We start from the raw sequence: 26,349 nt of genomic DNA, 5'->3' as shown, positions 1-26,349 counted from the left end.
AAGGGATCTGGGAGCCAAGACTCCTGGGTTCCATTCCTGGCTCTGTCACCATCTCTTTGCGGAGCATAAACTCTGCCAAATGAAGTATCAAAACATAATTAGGAAACCAAAAAGGAGTTTGAAGACCAGCTAACTGAAATCTCAAAAAGTAATAGCAAAATATGTTTAAGTACATCAGAAGCAGGAAAAACCAGAGGGACCACAATGCTTGAACTGCTAAAGGAGCACTCAGATATGATACGGTCATTGTGGAGAAACTAAATGAATTCTTTGCATCCATCTTCATGGCTCAAGCATGAGGGAGATCCCCAAACCTGAGCCATTCTTTGTGGGTGACAAATCTGAGGAATTGTCCCAGATTGAACTGTCACTAGAGGTGGTTTTGGAACAAATTGATAAACTGAACAGGAACAAGTCACTGGGACCAGCTGGCATTGACCCAGAGTTCTGAAAGAACTCAAATATGAAACTACTAACCATGGTTTGGAACTTATCCTTTAAATCAGCTTTTGTACCAAATGATCGGATGATAGCTGTCACGTTACTGGATTTTGAGGGGAGCAGCCAGATCACTGCTGTGCCCATGGGAGTGTTTGCCCCAAAAGTGGTACAAAGGGGGCCATGTGAGGGGTCAAACAAAAGCTACTTTCTACTGATTCTGTATCTGCTCTTCATAGATCTGTATAATGTCTGTGTGTGGAGTTATAAATATGTACTCTGTGTTGATGCTGAAAGATTCTCTGTCTGAGGCAGAGCAATGGGCCAGGAATGTTTGCCCATGGACATGCTAATGAGCAAAGCTCCATGGAACAATAGCGCTCTACAGGCCAAGGACACACCTCAAGAATGGTGACTGATACCTAAGGGCTACCAGCAGGGGACACAGGGATAGGCCATGGGCCAGGTGACCTGCTGCAGCCAAGAAGAGACCGGGAAGGAGGGATAAATAGGCCATGTGGTGGACTCCAACTTGGTATTCAGCTCAGCCCTTCATCCCAGAGGCAGCAGTGCAGGGATCGAAGAGCCAGAAAGACCTGTGTAGGATGTACATCAAAGACTTTTAAGTCAGCAGTTATAATATCTCTGCTGCAAGCCTGCATCGAGAACTGGGAGATTCGATGCATGTAACGTCTGATACTTTAACAACCTCACTCTTTCTTTCTTTCTTTCTTTCTTTCTTTCTTTCTTTCTTTCTTTCTTTCTTTCTTTCTTTCTTTCTTTCTTTCTTGTAGTAATAAACCTTTAGATGTTAGATGCTAAAGGATTGGCTCAGCGTGATTTGTGGGTAAGGTCCAGAGGGTAAATTGACCAGGGATCTATGGCTGGTTTCTTGGAACCGGACAGAACTTGTTCGGGGTAGGTGGGATTGAGTTCTAAGACCCCCCACCGGTGTATGAGGCCCAGGGCCATCTGGGGCACAGATATTGCTGGGGTGTCGGAGGGGTTTTGCTCATGAGGCTTCAGGCAGGTTGCTGAAGCGCTCGGTGGAACTGGTTTGTGGCCTGTTTGGAAAGGTCTCCAGTCTGGGGTTTGTAAGGAGCCCCAAATTTAAGCAATTCTCCCTGAGCGGACGCCCTCAGCTGTGCCCAGACCCGGCCCGGTCCGTCCTGGAGGTCTTTTGGGGCCAACACCCTCCCCTCCCATGGGTACAGCAGTGATCTGTCTGCTCCCCTCAAAATCCAGTAACGTGACAATAGCTAATGTGGCACCAATAATTGGCTGTAGCGGTGACGCTGGTAACTACAGGCTGGTACGGCTAACTTCAGGACCGAGCAAATTGGTTGAAACTATAGTGAAAACCAGAAATATTGGGGGGAAAGTCAACATGGTTTCTGGAAATGGAAATCCTGCCTCACTAATCTACTTGAGTTCTCTGAGGGTGTCAGCAGGCATATGGACAAGGGGGATCCAGTGAATATAGCGTACTTAGATCTCCAGAAAGCCTTTGACAAAGTCCCTCACCAACGGCTCTTAAGCAAAATGAGCTGACATGGGATAAGTGGGCAGGTCCTCTCCTGGACTGATGACTGGTTAAAAGGCAGGAAACAAAGGGTAGGAATCAATGGTCAGTTTTCAGAATGGAGAGAGGTAACCAACAATGTCCCCCGTGGGTCCATAATGGGACAATCCTATTCGACATATTCATAAATGATCTGGAGAACATGGTATACAGTGAGGGGGCAAAATTTGCAGATGATACAAAACTGTTCAAGATAGTTAAGTCCAAAGCAAACTGTGAAGAGCTTTAAACCAGAATGGGACACCATTCCTTACCAATACTAGTGGTCTGGAACGGGTCCCAAAGGAGGAGAGATTAGAGCAGTGGTCTCCAACCTTTTTACACCCAAGATCACTTTTTAAATGACAGAACAAGTCAAGATCTACCGCCCTGCCCCTTCCTCGAAGCCCCATCCTCTCTATTCTCCTCCTATCCATCACTTGCTATCCCCAACCCTTATACTGCTGCTTTTTTCACAATTCTTCTGTAGGAAGAAGTTTTTCCAACATTTGGCCTGTCTAGACTGGACCAAATGTCAGAAACCCCCTTCTTTTGGAAGCCCCCTTATTCCTCGTGGAAAGATGAATATAGGGGTGACCGAAACAGTACATTTGCTCTTCCACTAAAAGAAGCGGAAGAACAAACACATCCCTGGATGCAGAGGAGTTTTTCTGGGATATCTCCAGAATCCTGAAAAACTCTTGCAGTCTAGCCGTACTCTTTCTGGGCTGAGACAAGATGTGTGGGCTCTGGGGTGGGAATGAGGGATTTGAGTGTGGGAAGGGGTGAGAGATGCAAGCTTTGGGAGGAAATCTGGATGCAGGAGGAGGTGGAGAAGGGGATGCTGGCTTGGGGAGGGGGCTCCAGGCTGGGCAGTTTTGGGATCAGATGTAGGGTTGGGGTACTTTCAAGTAGGAATAAAAGATCCTCCGGAAAAGGGTTTATTTTCCGGAGAACCACGTCTAGACTGGCACTTTTCTCCCGCTTATCCCCAAGCCGGAAAGAAGCAGCAGCCATGTTAATGCAAATACCGCAAGGGATATTTAAATCCCCCGCGGATTTTGCTATTCCAAAGTGTCTAATCTGCATCCCTTTTCCGGAAAAGGGGTGCAGTGTAGACACAGCCAAAAAGTTTCTGCATTGTCTTTATTTCTGAGAAGGGCAGGGAACCTGTTTTGACCCACAGAAAAGTCAATTGGGGCCACACAAGTGAGATGCAAAATAAAAACTCCTCCAAACCCCCCACAAGCCTCACAACTGTGCTGGTGGGAGCAGGGCACATGGTATTGGGGAAGGGTGCCAGGGGGTACCGGGACAGGGGACGGGGTGCTGGGGCAAGGGCCTGGGGCAGAGGACAGGGTGCCAGTGGAGGCAAGAGACAGGGTGCTGGCAGGGGGTGGGGACAGGGTGCCAGTGGGAACAGGGGACAGGGTGCTGGCAGGGGGTGGGGACAGGGTGCCAGTGGGGGGCAGAGTGCCAGTGGGAACAGGGGGCAGGGTGCTGGCAGGGGGTGGGGAATCCTCAGCACATGCCTGCCCCCTCCCAGAGGAGGGAAGCTCTAGCAAGAGCCTCCTCCCCCGCAGAGGAGGGGAGCCCTGGTGTGTGCCTCTCCCCCCCCCCCCGAAACCCCAACATGCTCCTTCCTCCGGGACTCCTACCTCCTCCCGGCGCGCTACAGACCTGGAGGAGGGGAGCAGGCAGCGCACTTCCAGAAACCCCGGAAGTGGTGCTCAGCTGCCGGACTTCCCTCCACCCCGCAGGAAGCCGCCACTACCTCCATTTTCGGAGGTAGGTAGTGGGGCTTCTTGGGGGTGGGGGCAATTGGGGGGCCCCGAACGAATGCCTCGCGATCGACTGATTGAGCCCTCCCAATCGACCAGTCGATCGCTAGCGACGGGTTGGCTACCACTGGATTAAAGAGACTAGGACTTTTCAGTTTAGAAAAGAGGAGATTAAGGGGGGATAGGATAGAGGTCTATAAAATTATTAGCGGTGTGGAGAAAATGAATAAGGAAAAGTTATTTACTTGTTCCCACAATGGAAGAACTAGGGGCCACCAAAAGAAACTAATGGGCAGCAGGTTTAAAACAAATAAAAGGAAGTTCTTCTTCACACGGCGCACAGTCAACCTGTGGAACTCCTTGCCAGAGGAGGTTGTGAAGGGGGTTTAAAAGAGAACTAGATACATTCCTGGGGGTTAGGTCCATCACTGGCTATTAGCCAGGCTGGGTAAGGAGTGGTGTCCCTGGCCTCTGTTTACCAGAGGGTGCAGATGGGTGACAGGATGAATCACTTAAGGCTTCTGGGGCACCTGGCATTGGCCACTGTCAGCAGACAGGACGCTGGGCAGGATCTTTGGTCTGACTCAGTCTGGCTGTTCTTATGTTCTTAACGTTGAACAAGTCACTTAGTCTGTGCCTCAGTTTCCCCGATTATAGAGTGTGAATTCTTTTCAACGCATTAGACCTAAGTATTTGGACAGGTGCCTGTGAAATCTGTGAGAGCCCCAGCCCGTATTCCCATTAGCTCTGCTGCCTGCTTCACGAGAAGAGGTGAAGAAGTGAGGTTACTGCACAGAAGGGGTCCTAGGATTCAGACCATTCCAGTAGCATCGCTCAGGGCGCAGAGGAGCCATTAGCAGGTTGGCCGTGGCAGGAGTAGGCAGTCCTCTGACAGGAGAGTATGTGGCCAAGGCCCTGGTGGCTGACCCCGTGTTTGGGCTGTGTATCTGTAAGCACTGCCCAGCGGGGGGGCGCCTGAGTTGCCTACGGTCACGTGGACAGAGACCCAACCGGTTCTTACCTGTTGAGGACAGGGACTGAACAGAGGCAGGGAGTGTTGGGGGACAAGTCGGGGCAACCATGCAGGGGGTTGGGAGTCTAGAGGCCTAGGCCACGTCACGTCTGTGTTGTGTTGTACCCTGGAGAAGCAAGAACCCCTCTATTCTACGGGCTGGCAGAGACCGTTCTGGCTGCTCCAGGGGTGCGGGATCGGGGGCTGCTACTTCGAAATAGCAGCGTGGCGCGTCCACACGCCTGTTCCGGGATAGCTCCTCTGGAAGAGGCGTTGTTCCTCGTGGAATGCGGCTTGCAAGTTTTGGAATGAGCCGCCCGGTATTTTGAAATCGTTTCCCAGGACCGGAGTGGCTGTGCAGACGCTCGCACTGTTCTCCCGAAATCACGCTGCATTGGAGATGCACCCAGAGGCAGTGAGTTCCCTGCGCTTGAACCCTCCCATAGAAATACCTCCCCGCTCCCCAGCCTCTCAGCAGCCCTCGAGGGGCTCTCTGCCAGCCCCACTCACCTGCTCACTGCTCCCAGGATGGTGCAGAGCCAGGTTTCTAGCCAGATTCATTAGACCCAACCCCTCTGATTGCCCCTGGAAGCAGTGGGAGAGCCACTGCTGCTCAAGGGTCCAGGCTGACAGCAGAGCCTGTGGCGGGAGGCTGTGGCTGTCCTAGGCGGTTCTTTCACGGAGCATTGAGCCAGTGCAGGCTGGGCCAGCTGAGGCTTTGCCGTCAGCAGAGGCAGCCCTGCCCAGAGGGGATTGCACTAGCCCAACTGGAAGGGGCAAAGGCCTGGTGTGCCCAAGGGAATGCTGTGGGCTGTGAGCTCGCTGGAGACAGCCCAAAGCAGGCCTGTGTCATTGTGCCAGCTGGGCATCCAAGAGCTTCCGGAGGGTTAGCATTAGCCTGGGATCGGGAGCTTTGGGCAACAGGTGCTGCAGTGGTACCCCCCGTCCAAGCATCATCGCCTCCACCTGCTCCAGGCCGAGCCTCGGCCAGCTTGTCCTCAGGCAGCCCCAGCGCTGGCCAGGCATCGAGCAGGCCTAGATCAGAGCTCAGAATCGTCGGTGTAGCAATGGCCATGCAGCCCCAAACACCTGCCAGTCACGGCTCATGGCTAAGAACAGCCATTCTGGGTCAGACTGTTCAGTGTCCTGTCTTACCAGATGCCCCAGAGGGAGGGATCACAACAGGTAATCTTCACGTGATCCCTCCCGTCACCCACCTCCAGAGAAGCAGAGGCTAGGGACACCATTCCTACCCAGCCTGGCTAATAGCCATTGATGGACCCAACCTCCATGAATCTATCTAGCTCTTTTTTGAACCCTGTTGAAGTTCTAGCCTTCACTGCATCCTCTGGCAAGGAGTTCCACAGGTTGACTATGCGCTGAGTAAAGAAAAACTTCCTTTTGTTTGTTTCAAACCTGCTGCCTATTAATTTCATTTGGTGACCCCTAGTCCTTATATTGTGGGACTAAGTAAATAACTTTTCCTTATTCACTTTTTCCATACCAGTCATGATTTTATAGATCTCTGTCATATCCCCCCTTAGTCTCCTCTTTTCTAAGCTGAAAAGTCCGAGTCTTTTTAATCTTTCTTCATATGGGACCCGTTCCTCACTCCTAATCATTTTAGTTGCCCTTTTCTGAACCTTTTCCAATGCCAGTATACCTTTTCTGAGATGAGGAGACCACATCTGTACGCAGTATTCCAGATGTGGGGGTACCATGGGTTTATACAAGGGCAATAAGATATTCTCCGTCTTATTCTCTATCGCTTTTTTAATGATTCCTAACATCCTGTTTGCTTTTTTGACCGCCGCTGCACATTGCGTGGACGTCTTCAGAGAACTATCCACGATGACTCCAAGATCTCTTTCCTGATTAGTTGTAGCTAAATTAGCCCCCATCATACTATATGTATAGTTGAGGTTATTTTTCCCGATGTGCATTACTTTACATTTATCCACATTAAATTTCATTTGCCATTTTGTTGCCCAATCACGCAGTTTGGTGAGATCTTTTTGAAGTTCTTCACAGTCTGCTTTGGTCTTAACTACCTTGAGCAGTTTAGTATCATCTGCAAACTTTGTCACCTCACTGCTTGCCCCTTTCTCCAGATCATTTATGAATAAGTTGAAAAGGATTGGTCCTAGGACTGACCCTTGGGGAGCACCACTAGTTACCCCTCTCCATTCTGAAAATTTACCATTTATTCCTACCCTTTGTTTCCTGTCTTTTAACCAGTTCTCAGTCCATGAAAGGACCTTCCCTCTTAACCCATGACAACTTAATTTACATAAGAGCCTTTGGTGAGGGACCTTGTCAAAGGCTTTCTGGAAATCTAAGTTCACTATATCTACTGGATCCCCCTTGTCCACATGTTTGTTGACCCCCCTCAAAGAACTCTAGCAGATTAGTGAGACATGATTTCCCTTTACAGAAACCATGTTGACTTTCCCCCAACAAATTATATTCATCTGTGTGTCTGACAATTTTATGCTTCACTATGGTTTCAACTAATTAGCCCGGTACTGACGTTAGACTTACTGGTCTGTAATTGCCAGGATCGCCTCTTAAGCCCTTTTTAGATATTGGCCTTACATTAGCTATCTTCTAGTTGTTGGGTACAGAAGCTGATTTAAAGGATAGGTTACAAACCACAGTTTATAGTTCCACAATTTCAGAACTCTTGGGTGAATGCCATCCGGTCCCAGTGACTTGTTACTTCTAAGTTTATCAGTTTGTTCCAAAACGTCCTCTAATTGTCCTCTCGATCTGAGACAATTCCTCAGATTTGTCACCTAAAAAGAACGGCTCAGGTTTGGGAATCTTCCCAGGATCCTCAGCCATGAAGACTGAAGCAAAACATTAATTTAGCTTCTCCGCTATGACTTTATCGTCTATGAGTGCTCCTTTAGCATCTCGACCGTCCAAGGGCCCCACTGGTTGTTTAGCCAGCTTCCTGCTTCTGATGTACTTAAAAAACATTTCACTATTATTTTTTGGCTACATCTATATTGGCAAGATTTTGCGCAAATACTCTTTAACACAAGAGTTTTTGCGTTAGAGTATTTGAGTAAGAGAGCCTCTACACTGGCATGTGCCTTTGTGCAAAAGATGTGCTTTTGCGCAAGAGCATCCGTGCCAGTGTAGACATTTTCTTGCGCAAGAAATTCATATTGCCTGTCTACACTGGCCTCTTGCACAAGAGGGCTTATTCCTGAGCGGGAGCATCATAGTTCTTGCGCAAGAAGCCCTGATTTGTTACCTTAGAATGTCAGTGTTCTTGCGGAAGAATTCCCCGCCGGTGTAGACAGGTGGCAAGATTGCGCAAAATCTTGCCAATGTAGACGTACCCTTTGAGTTTTTGGCTAGCTGGTCTTCAAACTCCTTTTTGGCTTTTCTTATTACATTTTTACATTTAATTTGACAACGTTTATGTTCCTTTCTATTTTCCTCACTAGGATTTGACTTCCACTTTTTAAAAGATGTCTTTTTATCTCTCACGGCTTCTTTTACATGGTTGTTAAGCCAAGATGACATTTTTTTTGTTTTGGTTCTCTTACTGTGTTTATTATTTGGGATATACATTTAAGTTGGGCTATTATGATGGTGTGTTCAAAAAGTTTCCATGCAGCTTGCAGGGATTTTACTTTTGTCACTGGACCTTTTAATTTCTGTTTAACTAACTTCCCCATTTTCATGTAGTCCCCCCTTTCTGAAATTAAATGCCACAGTGTTGGGCTGCCAACGTGTTTTTCCCACTACAGGGATATTAAATGTTATTACATTATAGTCACTATTTCCAAGCGGTCCTGTTATTTTTACCTCTTGAACCAGCTCCTCCGTGCCACTTAGGACTAAACCAAGACTAGCCTCTCCCCTTGTGGGTTCCAGAACCAGCTGCTCCAAGAAGCAGTCAGTTAAGATACCAAGAAAGTCATTGAGGTATTCTGTGCAGGCTTCTCCTGCGCATGGGAGCAGGGCCCCAGAATCACCCCACACGAGGAAGGTTGGTGAAAAGTGAGGGGCCTGTGCGAGGAGCATCTGTCCCACCTGGTGACGCTGAGACACATGCTGCCCCTCTGGGAGCTGCCTGCCCATGCGCTGGGTGCATTGCGGCCTTTGCTTTCTCCCAGGAGTCCCTCGGTCTCTGATTTCCTCTTTCTGATTCTGTCAGGGGGGAGCAGTGTGGCGGGTGCCGGCGCTCAAACACCACAGATCGCCCCCACTCCTTCCAGGTGATCCTGACCGACCGTCCCTCCCTGGAGCTCAGCGCTGAGAATGAGGAGGAGATGGCAGACTGGATGCAGTACTTGTGCCAGGCTGTCTCCAAAGGGGTGAGCCACTCCCATGGGCGCTGCACGGGGCCACATGGCATCCAAGCCATGATCCGTTTTCCTGCCAGCCACTGGGACCTCGCCTAGCTCACTGCAGTGAGCCTGAAGGGGGCTGCAGTCAGCACCCGCGTCCTCTCCAAATGACACAAACTTCTGTCCATGATCCCATCCGCCTCACAGCCAGGCTCTCTGGCCCCTCCCTGGGGTTCACTGGCACCCCTCTGTGTGGCCGATCAGCCCGAAGCAGGAGGTCACTCTCCACAATGGGCTGGGGTGGGGCTTGGTCCTTGGCACCAGCAATTTAAAGTGACTCTGGCTTTGTAGCCTGTAACCCTGAGAAATCTGCTGTGCCCATAGCCCCACATGCTGAAGGGCCCGTTTCCATAGCGCCTCGGTGTCCATCTGGGATGCAGCCTGACAGCCGAGGGACTCGGGGCAGTGACTGTCCTGCCGGGAAGGAGACCAGGCTCAGGAGTGGGTGTGGGGCTCAGTCCCCTGGGGCAAGAAAGCAGCTGGCCAATCAACCAGCAGAATTGCCCTGGCTTCAGAGCCCACCTGTATTTCCAGGGCACCTCTGGCTGGACCAAAGGGCCGCCTGGAGGCAGCTCTTGAGGATCGTTAAGACAGAGTGAGGCAGGGCCTGGTGCAGGGTCTGCAGCTACAGAGGCACTTGAGTAGGAGCTTGGAGAAGGGCCAGCGCCTCAGCTGGGGGAGGTCGGGCGCCTCCAACGAAGCTGCACTGATTTACAGCAGCTGTGGCCTGGACCCGTCTCCTCCGACACACACAGGGGCGAGACCTCGCTGGGGCTGGCTGGGCAGCAGAGAACGGCTGCTTCGAATGACTTATCGCCTTCCTCCCCCACCCAGGTTATCCCCCACAGTGGAGTCCCCACAACCTGCATCCCCTGCTGCCTTGTCCTAACGGAGGAGAAGGCCTTCACCTGCCACGAGGACTGCCAGACGAGCTTCTTCCGCTCGCTGGCCACCGTGGAGCTGCCGGACGTCGCCGCTGTCTCGACGGAGGCTGGCAAGGAGTACTGTATAATCGTGAGTGTGGGCGGCCCGGAGCCTGATGCATCCGAAGGGGAGCCGGCTCTAGGACGTAACCGCTGTGCCTCTCTCTTGCTCTTTAGGAGTTTGCTCAGGATCACAACCAGTTCCTGCCCCCCTGGGTCCTGTACTTTAGTTGCACTACAGAACTGGAGCGGTTCCTCTTGGCACTGGGCACCGTGTGGAGAACTATCTACCAGGTAAACGGGCCGCGCCAGCTCCGTGTTCACAGGGAGAGCCGCCTGAGGTGCTTTAGGAGGCCCGTCTGACCTTGCAGGGTTGGCCTGCATCTGCCTACAGGTGGGTCGGGTTCTGACTCTTGGCCTCCATGCTCAGGGCTGAAGAGCAGCAAAGCTCCACTTAGCCTGCTGGGCAGCCCCTAGTCCTGCCTTCTGCAGGTTGGATTTGGGGCCGTGGGGCACAGCAGCCGAGGGGTGTGCCTGGAGGCAGTGGGCAAGACACACACCTGGTGATGTCCCAGGGCTTTTCTCACGGGAGGCTGTGGCTCACTGCCTGCATTGGAGACAAACCAGCTGGAATTTGTGTCCTAGGACCACTGGGAATTGGACACTAATGTACATCATCTAGACCAGGGCTACTCACGTGGCCCATTTGAACACAGCCCGCGGGGCAGTTGGGGTTTACGTGGGCTCAACACGCGGCCCGCGGGTGGGATCCACTGGACATGGCCCCACTGGGAACACGCCCCACAACGGCGAGGTGTCTCCCAGGCAGGTGAGCACTGACAGACGCCAGCGGAGAGGATGGCTGGAACAGACGGATGCAGGGTGCCAGCCCCCAGGGAGGAGGGGCCGGGGCATTGTGGAAGTGCTGGCTGCTGAGCCTTGTGGGCAGAGCCAGAGAAGTGCTGACTGGCTCACACTGGCCACGTTTGGGTCCAACTTTGCGGCTTATGGCTGATTCATGCCCGTCAGTGTGAAATAAGTTATTTGCATATATTTGCGTATACATTTGCATGTATATGCAGCCACCCTCAAGTTGCAGCCCTCGGCATGTGCTGTGAGTATCATTGTGGCCCCCGGGGCTTCCAAACTTGAGTAGCCCTGACCTAGACTCTGCTCAAGACAGGCTCGGTCCAGGGAGCAGAGCAGGTTTGGGGCAGGACGCAGGGTTATCAGCAGAGCGGGCCCATGGGGACCCAGAATGGGAGTGGCAGCAAGTGCCACAAGTCAGGAGCGAGAGGTCTTGGGGGTGAAGACTGCAGCAGGCAGGAGGGTGGCCGATAACATGGGCATAACCCTTCCCAGCTCCGCCAGAGCTGCTTGTCCTGATTCTCACAGGCACAAGATTCTCTTTAGAGGTAAAGCACTTAAAGGGGCTGGGTATGTTCCCAAACAGCCATGCGCACCCCACATCCTGGGCAGTAACCCCAGCGGTTCCTTAGGCCCGACAGAGACCCTAGCAGTGTTACACTGCCACCCAGCCACGGTGACCCACCGCTCTCTGCGGTACAGTGTTACACTGCCACCCAGCCACGGTGACCCACCGCTCTCTGCGGTACAGTGTTACACTGCCACCCAGCCACGGTGACCCACCGCTCTCTGCGGTACAGTGTTACACTGTCACCCAGCCACGGTGACCCACCGCTCTCTGCGGTACAGTGTTACACTGCCACCCAGCCACGGTGACCCACCGCTCTCTGCGGTACAGTGTTACACTGCCACCCAGCCACGGTGACCCACCGCTCTCTGCGGTACAGTGTTACACTGCCACCCAGCCACGGTGACCCACCGCTCTCTGCGGTACAGTGTTACACTGCCACCCAGCCACGGTGACCCACCGCTCTCTGCGGCACAGTGTTACACTGCCACCCAGCCACGGTGACCCACCGCTCTCTGCGGCACAGTGTTACACTGTCACCCAGCCACGGTGACCCACCGCTCTCTGCGGTACAGTGTTACACTGCCACCCAGCCACGGTGACCCACCGCTCTCTGCGGTACAGTGTTACACTGCCACCCAGCCACGGTGACCCACCTCTCTCTGCGGTACAGTGTTACACTGCCACCCAGCCACGGTGACCCACCGCTCTCTGCGGTACAGTGTTACACTGCCACCCAGCCACGGTGACCCACCGCTCTCTGCGGCACAGTGTTACACTGCCACCCAGCCACGGTGACCCACCGCTCTCTGCGGTACAGTGTTACACTGTCACCCAGCCACGGTGACCCACCGCTCTCTGCGGTACAGTGTTACACTGCCACCCAGCCACGGTGACCCACCGCTCTCTGCGGTACAGGGTTACACTGCCACCCAGCCACGGTGACCCATCCCTCTCTGCGGCACAGGGTTACACTGCCACCCAGCCACGGTGACCCACCGCTCTCTGCGGCACAGGGTTACACTGCCACCCAGCCACGGTGACCTACCGCTCTCTGCGGTACAGTGTTACACTGCCACCCAGCCACGGTGACCCACCGCTCTCTGCGGCACAGCGTTACACTGCCACCCAGCCACGGTGACCCACCGCTCTCTGCGGCACAGGGTTACACTGCCACCCAGCCACGGTGACCCACCGCTCTCTGCGGCACAGGGTTACACTGCCACCCAGCCACGGTGACCCACCGCTCTCTGCGGTACAGGGTTACACTGCCACCCAGCCACGGTGACCCACCGCTCTCTGCGGTACAGTGTTACACTGTCACCCAGCCACGGTGACCCACCGCTCTCTGCGGTACAGTGTTACACTGCCACCCAGCCACGGTGACCCACCGCTCTCTGCGGTACAGGGTTACACTGCCACCCAGCCACGGTGACCCATCCCTCTCTGCGGCACAGGGTTACACTGCCACCCAGCCACGGTGACCCACCGCTCTCTGCGGTACAGTGTTACACTGTCACCCAGCCACGGTGACCCACCGCTCTCTGCGGTACAGTGTTACACTGTCACCCAGCCACGGTGACCCACCGCTCTCTGCGGTACAGGGTTACACTGCCACCCAGCCACGGTGACCCACCGCTCTCTGCGGTACAGTGTTACACTGTCACCCAGCCACGGTGACCCACCGCTCTCTGCGGTACAGTGTTACACTGCCACCCAGCCACGGTGACCCACCGCTCTCTGCGGTACAGGGTTACACTGCCACCCAGCCACGGTGACCCATCCCTCTCTGCGGCACAGTGTTACACTGCCACCCAGCCACGGTGACCCACCGCTCTCTGCGGTACAGTGTTACACTGCCACCCAGCCACGGTGACCCACCGCTCTCTGCGGTACAGTGTTACACTGCCACCCAGCCACGGTGACCCACCGCTCTCTGCGGTACAGTGTTACACTGCCACCCAGCCACGGTGACCCACCGCTCTCTGCGGTACAGTGTTACACTGCCACCCAGCCACGGTGACCCACCGCTCTCTGCGGTACAGTGTTACACTGCCACCCAGCCACGGTGACCCACCGCTCTCTGCGGTACGGTGTTACACTGCCACCCAGCCACGGTGACCCACCGCTCTCTGCGGTACGGTGTTACACTGTCACCCAGCCACGGTGACCCACCGCTCTCTGCGGTATGGTGTTACACTGTCACCCAGCCACGGTGACCCACCGCTCTCTGCGGCACGGTGTTACACTGCCACCCAGCCACGGTGACCCACCGCTCTCTGCGGTACAGTGTTACACTGTCACCCAGCCACGGTGACCCACCGCTCTCTGCGGCACAGTGTTACACTGCCACCCAGCCACGGTGACCCACCGCTCTCTGCGGTATGGTGTTACACTGTCACCCAGCCACGGTGACCCACCGTTCTCTGCGGCACAGTGTTACACTGCCACCCAGCCACGGTGACCCACCGTTCTCTGCGGCACAGTGTTACACTGCCACCCAGCCACGGTGACCCACCGCTCTCTGCGGTACAGTGTTACACTGCCACCCAGCCACGGTGACCCACCGCTCTCTGCGGCACAGTGTTACACTGCCACCCAGCCACGGTGACCCACCGCTCTCTGCGGCACAGTGTTACACTTCCACCCAGCCACGGTGACCCACCGCTCTCTGCGGTATGGTGTTACACTGTCACCCAGCCACGGTGACCCACCGCTCTCTGCGGTACAGTGTTACACTGCCACCCAGCCACAATGACCCACCGCTCTCTGCGGCACAGTGTTACACTGCCACCCAGCCACGGTGACCCACCGCTCTCTGTGGCACAGTGTTACACTGCCACCCAGCCACGGTGACCCACCGCTCTCTGCTGTACAGGGTTATACTGCCACCCAGCCACGGTGACCCACCGCTCTCTGCGGTACAGTGTTACATTGCCACCCAGCCACGGTGACCCACCGCTCTCTGCGGTACAGTGTTACACTGCCACCCAGCCACAGTGACCCACCGCTCTCTGCGGCACAGTGTTACACTGTCACCCAGCCACGGTGACCCACCGCTCTCTGCGGCACAGTGTTACACTGCCACCCAGCCACGGTGACCCACCGTTCTCTGCGGCACAGTGTTACACTGCCACCCAGCCACGGTGACCCACCGTTCTCTGCGGCACAGTGTTACACTGCCACCCAGCCACGGTGACCCACCGCTCTCTGCGGCACAGTGTTACACTGCCACCCAGCCACAGTGACCCACCGCTCTCTGCGGCACAGTGTTACACTTCCACCCAGCCACGGTGACCCACCGCTCTCTGCGGCACAGTGTTACACTTCCACCCAGCCACGGTGACCCACCGCTCTCTGCGGCACAGTGTTACACTTCCACCCAGCCACGGTGACCCACCGCTCTCTGCGGCACAGTGTTACACTGCCACCCAGCCACGGTGACTCACTGCTCTTTGCATGTGTTCCAGGTTGATCTCCGGTGCAAGGAAATCCACGAAGGCTCAGTCAGGAAAAAATGTGAGGATGCCTTGAGCCTGATCCACAGTGCCTGGCAGCGCAGCGACAGCCTTTTCCGTGGACGGGCCTTGCGGGACCCTTGGTGTTAACAGAGGGACAGGCAGAGTGCCAGGTCACAAGACTCTCCTCCCACGACACTAGCTCTGCAGGGCGGCGCTGGCCTTCACCTGGTGATGGCCGGTGGAGGCAGCCAGACTCTAGCAAAGAAGCTTACGTTGGAGGGATCCCATCGCTGGGAGCAGACGTGTGGAGATCGTAGCTTGGTCCAATGCTGCCTCTTCACTGTTACTTATGGTTCTCGTTGTACGGAAGCCTTCCCGCTGCCCCGTGGTACAGCGCTTCTCTGCCGTGTCGGGGCGGGACCCTACGGTACCAGAACCACAGTGTGGGGACTGCACTGAGAGGGGGAGTTCCTCTAGATCAGCCACCATGCGGGGGCAGCTGCGGGTCTCCATGCCGATGGGTCGAGCGCTTGTACTGACCTTTTTGAACACGTTAGATTGTGAATGTGGTGAGACTGGAACCCTGAATACTCCTGTGCACGCTTTCTCCTTGCTAATACCAGCACAGACTGTGCAACGCTTCACTCCCCCAACACTCTCCTTGGCCATCTGTGAGCTGCATGTGCTGGCTGTTTGCTGCCCAAGAGCTCTCTCACTGGTAAGAGGAGGTCTCTGCCCCGGCACGCAGCCATGCAGAGCCGCAGGGAGAGAGGAAGGTGGCGCTCAGGTGGAAGAAGTTGCGCTCTGGGTGGCTGAGATTTTGGACTGTGGTCCTGGGTCTGCTCTGGCGTCTGAAAGGGGGAGAGCAGGAGAAGCTAGAGCACAGGGCTGTGCTGGATCGAAATTAACCCTCCTCGGGAAGCACAGAAGCCCCATGTTCAGCCTGGGAAGAAATGCTGCCATTGGACGTAGGCCTCCCACTTCCCCCACCTGCCCCAGGGCTGCTGCCAGAGTTGTCAGGAGATTTTACAAGGGCAAGGGGTTGTGTCCAGGCACTCTAATACGGGAGACCTGAGAGATTTAGACACATGAGAATCGAGGATTTCAGGATATTCTAGAGGAATTAGACAGTTCCTTCCCTTCCCTGGAACATGTGTCTAAATCCCTTGGCTTGTTTGCAGATCTCAGCTTGGAGAGAGCTGGTACAAATATTGGAGAATGGTGGGCGAGGGAAACCTATTAACCATTGTGGGCAAACACAGATTCCTGTGGATGGGGCCGGGTGTGTTAACAGCCATTACCCACTGTGGAGAGTGCTTGGGGATTTTTTTCTTTGGGGATTTTTTAATAAGTGGGGGTACGTCTACACTAGCCCCCTAGTCCGAACTAGGGTGGCTAATGAAGGCATTCGAAGTTGCAAATGAAGCCCGGGATTTGAATATCCCGGGCTTGATTTGCATCTTCCCGTCCGGGAGCCATTTTGAAATTTCACTAGTCTGGACTAACTGCCCGCGGCTACACGCGGCAGGGACCCGATAGTTCGAATTAAAGCCCTAAAGGGGGCTAGTGTAGACACACCCTTGGAGAGCGTCTAATGTAATATGTGGTCATGGGGCCTTTTTCCAAGAGGTGAACTATGGGACTGAGTGTACGTGTATATACAGCTGCTTCCTCTGCCCCTGAATAAAGATTCCTTGGTAACTTGGTGTCTGTCCTGCTGTCATCAGGCGAGCTGGAATTCTCTCTGTGGCAGCTGCTTTGTCTCTGGGCAGGGGTCGGCCACCCTTCCAAAGTGGTGAACCAAGATTTACCCCTCTCCCGGGAGGGGAGGGGGCTCTCTCCACCGCGCCCCCTGCTTGGTCTCCTGCCCTGGGCTCTGTCTGGCTCTTACTCTGGGGAGGGGAGGACCAGCGCACCCGCGCTTCCTCACAAGTCAGAATTGGCACAAAGCCTTGATGCTGGGGGTGCCATGCTGGATCACCAGCAGGGGCTGGGGTCAGAGTGGCTCGGGGGGTCAGGGAAATGGGTGAGGCGGAGATGGGTGGGTGACCCAGGGTGGCCAGCCCTGCTGGGGGCAGAGGTCCCATGGGGCCCTCACCTTCCTGCCAGGGACTAAGGTGCTCAGGGGCCAACACGGCTTTGGGGCAAGGGGTCCCCCCACGCGTTTTCCTCTCCCCTAAGCCACCACTGCCCACCTGGAGCCACAGCCCAGGCTGCCCACATGCTCTAGGACAGTGGGTCTCAAACGGTTTGGTCCATGGACCACCTGGCTCAGTGCAAACCACACCACAGACCATCAGTCGCTAATGGGAACTCTTCATTAATGACCTGGTTACGCTGCAGCCATTTTGCTAGGGCTGCAGCGGGGAGAACGGTTTAATTTCAAACAGATGAAGCCTTTTAACGTTCTCGTGTTCGCCTATCAAACTGCATTTTAAATCACATCAAATAGGAATTTCTGTCCGGCACACAAAGTTTCAATGTTTTCTTTGTGGCCGGGGTGGGAATCTATCCGTTGGGGACCACACAAGTGCAAAGCAAAAAAACTAACCCTCCCACCCCCAACCCTCTGAGCCCCCAATTCCCCCATTATCTCCTTACCCCAGCCCCCGCTTCCCCTGCTTCTGGCCCCCACTCCTCCCACGGGGGGGTCTCAGCTCTGTGCTGCCATGGCAGGGATGGGAAGCCGGGGCGGCTCTTGGGACACGGGGTGGACTCCCCACCCCATTGCTTCTTTCTTGCTCTGCCCTCCCCCCCCGCATCATCACTGCCCAGCTCTGACACCTCCCATCCCTCCCCCAACCTTGTGCAGTGGTTGTCGCCATGGGAGGGTCCCAGCCAGGCCCTGGGGGCGGGGAATCCTGTTCCCACCCCCGTACCTGCAGGCCCCTGGATGCTGGCGGGCGACGTTGGCGAGAAAGTGGGACAACTGGGAGGAGAGATGGCTGGCAAGACATTGTTCACGTGCCTCATGTGCCTAGCGCTTTCCCGGGGGCTTAGCGAGTGAGGGCTGTGGCTAGCTGGGGTCTGAGAAATGAACTGGCCTCTGTGTGAGTGAGAGACTGAAAACTCCAGCACCAGATGGTCAGCATGTTAACAAGGAGCTGAAAGGTCAAATTCAGGAGGGCTGAAGAGGGGCAGAGTTGACTAAAGCAAGAGCATGGAGATGTGAGAACCAGAAAAACCAGCTGCAGTCACTCCCAGGACAATTCAGTGTGAGAGGAGAGGGCAGCTCTGTGTTCAACACACTTACGGGCCAGTCAAAGGGTCAAGCTATTAAATTGAGAGGCAGCTGGTTTAAAACAAACAAAAGGAAGGACTACTTCCCATGATGTGGAGTCATAAAATCCTAGAGCTGGAAGAGACCTCAGGAGTCATCAAGTCCAGCCCCCTGCCCAAGGCAGGACCAATCCCAACTCAATCATCCCAGCCAGGGTATGTCTACACTACCACCCTAGTTCGAACCTCATTCCATGAGGAGTAACAGTAGTTCGGAATAGAGAGCCTAATCCGAACTACCTACTCCGTGCCGCGTGTAGCTACGGGCACGGAGTCCGAACTAGCGGGGCTTTAAAAATGGTGGCGCCCAGCAAGATGCAAATGAAGCCCGGGATATTTAAATCCTGGGCATCATTTGCAACTTCGGTTGCCTACATTAACCACCCTAGTTCGAACTAATATCCAACCTAGACCTCCCCCACTGTAACTTGAGAGCATTGCTCCTTGTTCTGCATCTGTCACTACTGAGAACAGCCTCTCTCCAGCCTCTTTGGAACCTCCCTTCAGGAAGTTGAAGGCTGCTCTCAAATCCCCCCTCACTCTTCTCTTCTGCACACTAAACTAATCCAAATCCCGCCGTCTCTGCTCATAGGTCATGTGCTCCAGCCCCCTCAGCATTTGGTTTTCCTGAGTAAACCAATCTGGTCGCCCACCATATTTGCTTTTCTTATTGCACATCAGGATGGTTTCTTCCTGTGCCTTCAATAAGGCTTCTTTAAAATACTGCCAGCTGTCCTGGACTCCTTTCCCCTTCATGTTACATCCCAGGGGATCCTGTCCGTCAGTTCTCTGAGGGATTCAAAGTCCGCTTGTCTGAAGTCCAGGGTGTGTATTTTGCTACTCTCCTTTTTTCCTTTGGTCAGAATCCTGAAATCTACCATCTCATGATCACTGCTTCCCAGATTGTCTGAAGAAAGCCTCATCTACCTCATCCACCTGATCCGGTGGTCTGTAGTACACACCAACCACAACATCACCTCTGTTGCTTCCACCTCTATACTAAACCCATAGACTCTCAACAGACTTTTCTCCTTCTATATACTGGAGCTCTGAGCAATCATACTGCTCTCTTACATACAATGCAACTCCTCCTCCTTTTCTTCCCTGTCTGTTCTTCCTGAACAGTTTATACCGTTCCATGACAGCGCTCCAGTCATGCGAGTCATCCCACCAAGTCGCTGTTATTCCAATCAAATCATAGATCTTTGACTGGGCCAGGGTCTTTGACTGGGTCTTCCTGTTTGTTTCCCAGGCTTCTTGCATTCGTGTACAAACAGCTTAGATAACCAATTGATTGCCCTACCTTCACCATTCGAATTGGGTCCTCTTCTGTTGCTCGTTCCTCCTTGGCTACGTCTACACTGGCCCCTTTTCCGAAAGGGGCATGCTAATTTTACAGGTCGTAATAGGGAAATCCGCGGGGGATTTAAATATCCCCCGCGGCATTTAAATAAAGATGTCCGCCGCTTTTTTCCGGCTTTTAGAAAAGCCGGAAAAGAGCGTCTACACTGGCTCCGATCCTCTGGAAAAAGCGCCCTTTTCTGGAGGATCTCTTATTCCTACTTCAAAGGGCTTTTTTCTGGAGGATCGGGGCCAGTGTAGACGCTCTTCTCCGGCTTTTCTAAAAGCCGGAAAAAAGCGGCGGACATTTTTATTTAAATGCCGCGGGGGATATTTAAATCCCCCGCGGATTTCCATATTACGACCTGTAAAATTAGCATGCCCCTTTCGGAAAAGGGGCCAGTGTAGACGTAACCCTTGTGTTTCTTCCCGGTATTCGACTTCCCCACTTACCTCAAGGCTTTGGTCACTGTCCCCCAATAAACCTAGTTTAAAGCCTCCTCATTAAGTTTGCAAGCCTGCCCGTGAAGATGCTCTTTCCTCTCTTGGTTCGGTGGATCCCGTCTCTTCCTAACAATCCTTGTGCCCGAAATAGAGAAACCAAAGCCTTTTCTCTGACACCACCTGCGAAACCACGCAGTTACTTCCTCAATTCAACAGTCCGTACCTGGGCCTTTTCCTTCAACAAGGAGGATGGATGAGAACACCACTTGTGCTTCATATTCCTTGATCCTTCTTCCAAATGTGGCCTCACCAGAGCTGAATAAAGGGGAATAATCACATCTCTGGATCTGCTGGCAATGCTCCTCTTAATGCAACCTAATATGCCATTAGCCCTCTTGGCTACAAGGGCGCCCTGTTGACTCATATCCAGCTTCTCATCCACTGTAATCCTCAGGTCCTTTTCTGCAGAACTGCTACTTTGCTGGTTGGTTCCCAGCCTGTAACTATGCTTGGGATTCTTCCATCCCAAGTGCAGGACTGTGCACTTGTCCTTGTTGAACCTCATCAGATTTCTTGTGGCCCAATCCTCCAATTTGTCTAAGTCACTCTGGACTCTATCCCTGCCCTCCAGCGTATCTACCTCTCCCCCCAGCTTAGTGTCATCCACAAACTTGCTGAGGGTGCAATCCGTCCCCTCATCCAGGTCATTAATCATAGAATCATAGAATAGTAGGACTGGAAGGGACCTCGAGAGTTCATCAAGTCCAGTCCCCTGCCCTCATTGCAGGACCAAGTATTGTCTAGACCAGTGGTCCCCAACATGGTGCCCACGGATACCATGGCGCCCGGAGGGGCATTCGTGTGCGCCCGCCAAGTGCTCGGGTCTGGCCTGGCCCTGGGCACGTGGAGCACGCATGGTGCTGGAGCCGGCCCCGGGCACATGGTGCACGGTGAGCGCCGGCCCCGGGAGCGCCGCGAATTGGCCACCCGCACTCTGCGCGCGGCACTTGGAGGAGGCACCGGCCCTGGGTGCGTGGCACTTGGGGGGGAGCTCCAGCCCCGGGTGCGTGGCACTTGGGGGGGAGCTCCGGCCCCGGGCATGCGGCGCTTGGAGGGGGGGGCGCCGGCCACGGGTGCGCGGTACTTGGGGTGGAGACTGGCCCCGAGCGCGTGACACTTGGGGGGGCACTGGCCCCGGGCACGCGGCGCTTGGGGGGGGACACCGGCCCCGGGCACGCAGCTCTTGGAGGTGGCCCCGCCCCCGGGCGCACGGCTATGGGGGGCCCCGCCCCCTGGCGCCCGGCGGGCGAACAGCCACGCCCCCTGGCGCCCGGCAACCTCCAAAGGTTGGGGACCACTGGTCTAGACCCATGGTCACCAACCAGTAGATCGCGATCTACCGGTAGATCTCAGAGGGTATGTCTACACTACCCCGCTAGTTCGAACTAGCGGGGTAATGTATGCATACCGAACGTGCTAATGAAGCCCGGGATTTGAATTTCCCGGGCTTCATTAGCATAAAGCCGGCTCCGCCATTTTTAAAGCCGGCTTGTTCGAACCCCGTGCCGCGCGGCTACACGCGGCACGGGCTAGATAGTTCGAACTACGTAGTTGTTCCGAACTATCTGTACGCCTCATTCCACGAGGCGTACAGATAGTTCGGAACAACTACGTAGTTCGAACTATCTAGCCCGTGCCGCGTGTAGCTGCGCGGCACGGGGTTCGAACAAGCCGGCTTTAAAAATGGCGGAGCCGGCTTTATGCTAATGAAGCCCGGGAAATTCAAATCCCGGGCTTCATTAGCACGTTCGGTATGCATACATTACCCCGCTAGTTCGAACTAGCGGGGTAGTGTAGACATACCCTGAGACTCTAAGAGTAGCTCTTGAGCCCTCTCTGAACTGTGCACGCCTGCGCAGTACACTTACATTAGATTTCCTCATTTGAGGAGCAGCTACTCACCGAGCAACAACACAGGTGAGTAGCTGCGAGGAATGGTGGGAATTTTTTTTTTAAAGTAGCAGTATAAGGATTGGGGATAGCAAGTGATGGAGAAGAGGAGAATAGAGAGGGCGGGGCTTCAAGGAAGGGGCAGAGCGGTAGATCTTGGCTTGATCTGTCATTTAAAAAGTGATCTTGGGTGTAAAAAGGTTGGAGACCACTGGTCTAGATCACCCCTGATAGACATTTATCTAACCTACTCTTAAATATCTCCAGGGATGGGGATTCCACAACCTTCCTGGGCAACTTATTCCAGTGTTTGACCACCCTGACAGTGAGGAACATTTCCCTAATATCCAACCTAAACCTCCCTTGCTGCAGTTGAAGCCCATTGCTTCTTGTTCTAACCTCAGAAGCCAAGATGAACAAGTTTTCTTCCTCTTCCTTATGACACCCTTTTAGATACCTGAAAACGGCTCTCATGTCCCCCCTCAGTCTTTTTTCTAAACTAAACAAACCTAATTCTTTCAGCCTTCCCTCATAGGTCATGTTCTCTAGACCTTTAATCATTCTTGTTGCTCTTTTCTGGACCCTCTCCAGTTTCTCCACATCCTTCTTGAAATGTGCCCAGAACTCCAACTGAGGCCTAACCAGCGCAGAGTAGAGTGGAAGAATGACGTCTCGTGTCTTGCTCACAACACACCTATTAATGCATCCCAGAATCATGTTTGCTTTTTTTGCAACAGCATCATACTGCTGACTCAAATTAGCGCTAATTCAAAATAGCGCGTCCACACTGAGTGGACTCTGAATTGCATTTAAGGTCAGGAGTTACTTTGTGTGGCTGCTGCCTAAGGCTATCTGAGGTCTGTGCTTAAAAGGCCCCGCCCCCATCCCCCGGACAGCCGGTTCTCAGGTTTCCCTGGTTGCTTGCCTACCTCGATGAGGGACAGCAAAGCATTTTTGTCTCTGCGTGCTCTAGTTGCTCTCGCTCGGGACACCACAGCACTCTGCAACATGGAGCCAGGGCTGATGCTTCTCATGGAGACATTGGTGCGAACCTGGCTGCACTTGCTGCAGGCTGCCATCCGGGAGGTCCATCGGGGGGCTGTCAGGATCCAGGAGGCCCTGCGGGAGAGCTTCCACCCTGAGGAGCACTAAGAGTAACAGATGATGTGGGGAAAGCTGAAGTATTCAATGCTTTCTTTGCCTCTGTCTTCACAGACTAATGCGCTAAGTGACGCAATATGGGATGAAGATGGACAGCCCTTGGTGGGTAAAGAACAGGTTAGGAACTATTTAGAAAAGTTAAACGTACATAAATCCATGGGTCCAGACTTAATACATCTGAGGGTACTGAGCGAGTTGGCAAATGTCATTGAGGAGCCTTTGGCCATTATCTTTGAAAAGTCGTGATGATCGAGAGACATCCCCGATGATTGGAAAAAGGCAAATGTAGTGCCCATCTTTAAGAAAGGGAAGAAGGACGATCCAGGGAATTATAGGCTGGTCAATGTTACCACAGTCCCTGGAAAAATCATGGAGGGGATCCTCAACAAATCCATTTTAAAGCACTTCGAAGAGGGGAAGGTGATCAGGAATAGCCAGCATGGATTCATGAACGGCAAGTTGTGCCTGACCAATCTGATTAGCTTCTATGATGAGGTAACTGGCTCTGTGGACATGGGAAAGTCAGTGGACGTGATATACCTTGACTTTAGCAAGGCTTTTGATACGGTCTCCCACAATATTCTTGCCATCATGCTAAGGGAATGTGGATTGGATAAATGGACAGTAAGATGGATAGAAAGCTGGCTGGAAGGTTGGGCCCAGTAGGTACTGATCAACTGCTCGATGTCAGGATGGCAGTTGGTTTCTAGCGGATTGCCCCAAGGTTTGGTTCTGGGACCGGTTTTGTTCAATATCTTTATTATGTTGGCGTTCACCTTTTGAGAATGAGGAAGACCCTATTTGGACACAGACTGGCTAACCTTAGTGAGGAGGGGTTTAAACGAGGTTCGACGGGGACAGATGAGCAAAACCCATGGGTAAGTGGAGAACATGGAGACCTGGGAGATGGGTCGGAAATGGGAGGAAGCATGGGCTATAGTGGCAGAGAGAAAGGAGGGTCAGGGCAAAACTGGGAGGCAAGGTTAAATCTGTATCTTAGGGTGTGTCTAGACTACATGCCTCCGTCAACGGAGGCATGTAGATTAGACAGATCGGCAGAGGGAAATGAAGCCGCGATTAAAATAATCGCGGCTTCATTTAAATTTAAATGGCTGCCCCGCTCTGCCGATCAGCTGTTTGTCGGCAGATCGGGGCAGTCTGGACGCGCCGCGTCGACAAAGAAGCCTTTCTTGATCGGCACAGGTAAACCTGGTTTCACGAGGCATACCTGTGCCGATCAAGAAAGGCTTTTTTGTCGACGCGGTGCGTCCAGACTGCCCCGATCTGCCGACAAACAGCTGATCGGCAGAGCGGGGCAGCCATTTAAATTTAAATGAAGCCGCGATTATTTTAATCGCGGCTTCATTTCCCTCTGCCGATCTGTCTAATCTACATGCCTCCGTCGACGGAGACATGTAGTCTAGACACACCCTTAGATGCCTATATACAAATGCGGATAATATGGTTAATAAGCAGGAAGAACTGGAAATGCTAATAAATAAGTACAATTATGACATTGTTGGCATCACAGAAACATGGTGGGAAAACACACGATTGGAATGTTTGTATGAAAGGGTACAGCTTGCTCAGGAAGGATAGACAGGGGAAAAAGGGAGGAGATGTTGCCTTAGGGTATGTCTACGCTAGCCCCTAGTCCGAACTAGGGTGGCTAATGGAGGCATTCGAACTTGCAAATGAAGCCTGGGATTTAAATATCCCGGGCTTCCTTTGCATGTTCCTGGGCGGGCGCCATTTTTAAATGCCCCGTAGTCCGAACTGACTGCCCGTGGCTATACGCGGCAGTCAGAAGTTAATCTGAACTAACTCCTTAGTTCAGATTAACTGTTCCCCCCCCCCCCATACTCTACCTCGGAGCCAACCCCCGAACTCCCACCCAGTACCCCCCCGTACTCTACCTCGGCGCCAACCCCCACACTCCCACCCAATACCCCCCCGTACTCTATCTTGGAGCCAACCCCCGCACTCCCACCCAATACCCCCCGTACTCTACCTCGGAGCCAGCTCCCGCACTCCCACCCAGTACCCCCCGTACTCTACCTCGGAGCCAGCTCCCGCACTCCCACCCAGTACCCCCGTACTCTACCTCGGAGCCAGCTCCCGCACTCCCACCCATTACCCCCCGTACTCTACCTCGGAGCCAGCCCCCGCACTCCCACCCATTACCCCCCGTACTCTACCTCGGAGCCAGCCCCCGCACTCCCACCCATTACCCCCCCCGTACTCTACCTCGGAGCCAGCCCCCACACTCCCACCCATTACCCCCCCCCCGTACTCTACCTCGGAGCCAGCTCCCGCACTCCCACCCAGTATCCCCCGTACTCTACCTCGGAGCCAGCCCCCGTACTCCCACCCAGTACCCCCCGTACTCTACCTCGGAGCCAGCCCCCGCACTCCCACCCAGTACCCCCCCGTACTCTACCTCGGAGCCAACCCCCACACTCTCACCCAATACCCCCCCGTACTCTACCTCGGAGCCAACCCCCACACTCCCACACTCCCACACAATACCCCTCAGTACTCTACCTCGGAGCCAACCCCCACACTCCCACCCAATACCCCCCGTACTCTACCTCGGAGCCAGCTCCCGCACTCCCACCCAGTATCCCCTGTACTCTACCTCGGAGCCAGCCCCCGCACTCCCACCCAGTACCCCCCCGTACTCTACCTCGGAGCCAGCCCCCGCACTCCCACCCAGTATCCCCCGTACTCTACCTCGGAGCCAGCCCCCGCACTCCCACCCAGTATCCCCCGTACTCTACCTCGGAGCTAGCCCCCGCACTCCCACCCAGTACCCCCGTACTCTACCTCGGAGCCAACCCCCACACTCCCACCCAGTACCCCCCGTACTCTACCTCGGAGCCAGCCCCCGCACTCCCGCCCAATACCCCCCGTACTCTACCTCGGAGCCAGCCCCCGCACTCCCACCCAGTACCCCCCGTACTCTACCTCGGAGCTAGCCCCCGCACTCTCACCCAGTACCCCCCGTACTCTACCTCGGAGCCAGCCCCCGCACTCCCACCCAGTACCCCCCCGTACTCTACCTCAGAGCCAGCCCCCGCACTCCCACCCAATACCCCCCGTACTCTACCTCGGAGCCAGCCCCCGCACTCCCACCCAGTATCCCCCGTATTCTACCTCGGAGCCAGCCCCCGTACTCCCACCCAATACCCCCCGT

The 26,349-nt window shown here is 54.2% G+C and overlaps 1 protein-coding gene across 6 annotated transcripts in view; it reads left to right on the top strand.

Annotated features, from left to right (window-relative positions):
• PLEKHM2 (pleckstrin homology and RUN domain containing M2) overlaps positions 1-16,679 on the top strand; it is a 93,627-nt gene extending 76,948 nt beyond the window's left edge. For 4 of the 6 annotated variants that reach the window (XM_075906324.2, XM_075906323.2, XM_075906326.2 and 1 more), the window contains 4 exons: positions 8,967-9,126; positions 9,994-10,173; positions 10,260-10,376; positions 14,988-16,679. In XM_075906324.2, coding sequence (XP_075762439.2) covers positions 8,967-9,126; positions 9,994-10,173; positions 10,260-10,376; positions 14,988-15,125 — 595 coding nt within the window. In that variant the 3' untranslated portion in view covers positions 15,126-16,679. Of the gene's footprint in view, positions 1-677; positions 3,290-8,966; positions 9,127-9,993; positions 10,174-10,259; positions 10,477-14,987 lie in introns of those variants that run through there. The other 2 variants (XM_089773149.1, XM_075906327.2) reach the window with 2 other exon arrangements.
• The last annotated feature ends 9,670 nt before the right edge of the window (positions 16,680-26,349 follow it).

The sequence above is a fragment of the Pelodiscus sinensis genome, chromosome 24, assembly GCF_052426305.1.
Source record: "Pelodiscus sinensis isolate ZL-2025 chromosome 24, ASM5242630v1, whole genome shotgun sequence".
In the NCBI taxonomy this organism is placed as follows: domain Eukaryota; kingdom Metazoa; phylum Chordata; order Testudines; family Trionychidae; genus Pelodiscus; species Pelodiscus sinensis.
This window is presented reverse-complemented; position numbering and strand designations above follow the sequence as displayed.